The sequence below is a fragment of the Austrofundulus limnaeus genome, unplaced genomic scaffold, assembly GCF_001266775.1.
Source record: "Austrofundulus limnaeus strain Quisiro unplaced genomic scaffold, Austrofundulus_limnaeus-1.0 Scaffold191, whole genome shotgun sequence".
Taxonomy (NCBI): Eukaryota; Metazoa; Chordata; class Actinopteri; order Cyprinodontiformes; family Rivulidae; genus Austrofundulus; species Austrofundulus limnaeus.
The window spans coordinates 621,122-622,811 of record NW_013952593.1 but is presented as its reverse complement, the minus strand read 5'-3'; the positions used below and the strand labels follow the sequence as shown (position 1 = coordinate 622,811).

The following is a 1,690-nucleotide window of genomic DNA, read 5'->3' as shown; positions in this document are numbered from 1 at the left end:
ACACACACACACACACACACACACACACACACACACACACACACACACACACACACACACAAAGAGTAGCACGCACACACACACACAAAGAGCAGCACACACACACACACACACACAAAGAGTAGCACACATTAACACATTAACACACACTAACACTCAGACTCAGAGTAAGCCTGTTTAAAACTGATCCACTTGACTTCGATGAGCACTTTGAGAGCTAAAACTCTAAAAACAAACACACCGTGTCAGTGCGTTACTTTGTGTAACCGTCAGTGTGTGTTACTGTGTGTAACTGTGTGCGCTTTAGCGTGTGTGTTTTAGTGGATGTGTGTGCTGTGAGGAGAAACGGTGCTCTGATTAGTGTAAACATGGTTTAAAGCTGTCAAATCAACGTTTTCACACAGATCTGACTGAAACAAACATGAGTCATTTGACCTGCTGTGTGGAGTGAGGAAGACTCTGACCTTCATCCGGTGAAACCAGCAGAACCTCTTCATGTTCTTCAGTGTAGTTTGCCATCATCAGTGTGTGAATGTGAGTGTGAATGGGTGAATGTCTGTTAGTGTAAAGCGCTTTGGGGTCCGGAGGGACTTGAAAAGCRCTCTATAAGTTCAGTACCATTTACCATTTACCAGTACCAATATAGAAATCCGGTTTAAATCTTTGTACAAATATACTGTAGTTAGGGGCACTCAAACTTTTTTATTCAAAGTTCAACTGTAAATAGTCTGTAGTTTTGTGTTAAGGTATTTAAACCTTACAAACCCATCAGGAAGAACTGTTATAGATAAAAGAATAAAAATCGGACAAAAATACAACTGCATGTTCTTCTGAAACGATGACAGCTGAGTGATCACTTTACTGATTCATCTACCGTGTTTGACCTCCTTGCAGATTTCCCTCGTTCAGAGAATGCCTCCTCGTCTGAAGCCTCCCTGTTTATGGACGGCTTCCTCTACATCTCCGCCGGCCCCGCCAAGACGCCGCAGGATCGTCGCGGGAGAGACGGTGGGTGCAAGGGCCGTTTTCTGAACCGGTGGCGAAACCAATCAATCCATCAATCTGTTCGTAAGCAGTTTAAGCTGCGTGTTTGTCAGAGGTCTCCTCCAGTTAAGCGCTGATCGATCAATCAGTGTCAATCCGTCAGCTGTCAACCTGCCAATCGTTTAATCCGCAGACCAAACACTCAAGTCAAAATGATCAATGGATCTGTCTGTCCAACGTGTTCTGCACGGCCCCCTGGGAGTTCTTGTCAGACGAATGTATGTTAGAAATCAGTTGTGAATGAAGGGATATTAGGGTCGTTTGAGAATAAAAATAATAATAAAAAAATACATTTTTGTTCTAACTTTCTTCCTCTAAAACTTCTGAATTCCACTTCCTTTTTTCCTCCAAGGCAGTTTAAAACTTTTAATCAGGCTCCGCTCCCCCACCCAGACTCCTCAGCTTCTGCTGGCTCTGCACCTCCCGCTCTGCAACGGTCCCACGTCTCCAAACAGCTGGAGCATTTCTGGGGCCCATGGGTAATTAGGGAGAAGGAGCCTGCGCCGGGCACTCCCTCTGGGGAAGGAGGTTATTTGGGAGGTTGAGGAGCGGGATAAGGAATGGGGAGGATGGAGGCGAAACASTACCTGCCACTTGAATGAGCAGAGTCTCGTTTCATGTGGAGCTAGACATCCATCTCTACCCC

At 45.4% G+C, this 1,690-nt stretch overlaps 1 protein-coding gene across 1 annotated transcript in view; it reads left to right on the top strand.

Moving 5' to 3' along the window:
- Positions 1-1,690, top strand: part of arap2 (ArfGAP with RhoGAP domain, ankyrin repeat and PH domain 2) — a gene marked incomplete at its 5' end in the record, with an annotated part of 96,083 nt that overhangs the window by 15,806 nt on the left and 78,587 nt on the right. Inside the window, 1 exon segment of the mRNA XM_014018386.1 lies at positions 895-1,008. Coding sequence (XP_013873840.1) covers positions 895-1,008 — 114 coding nt within the window.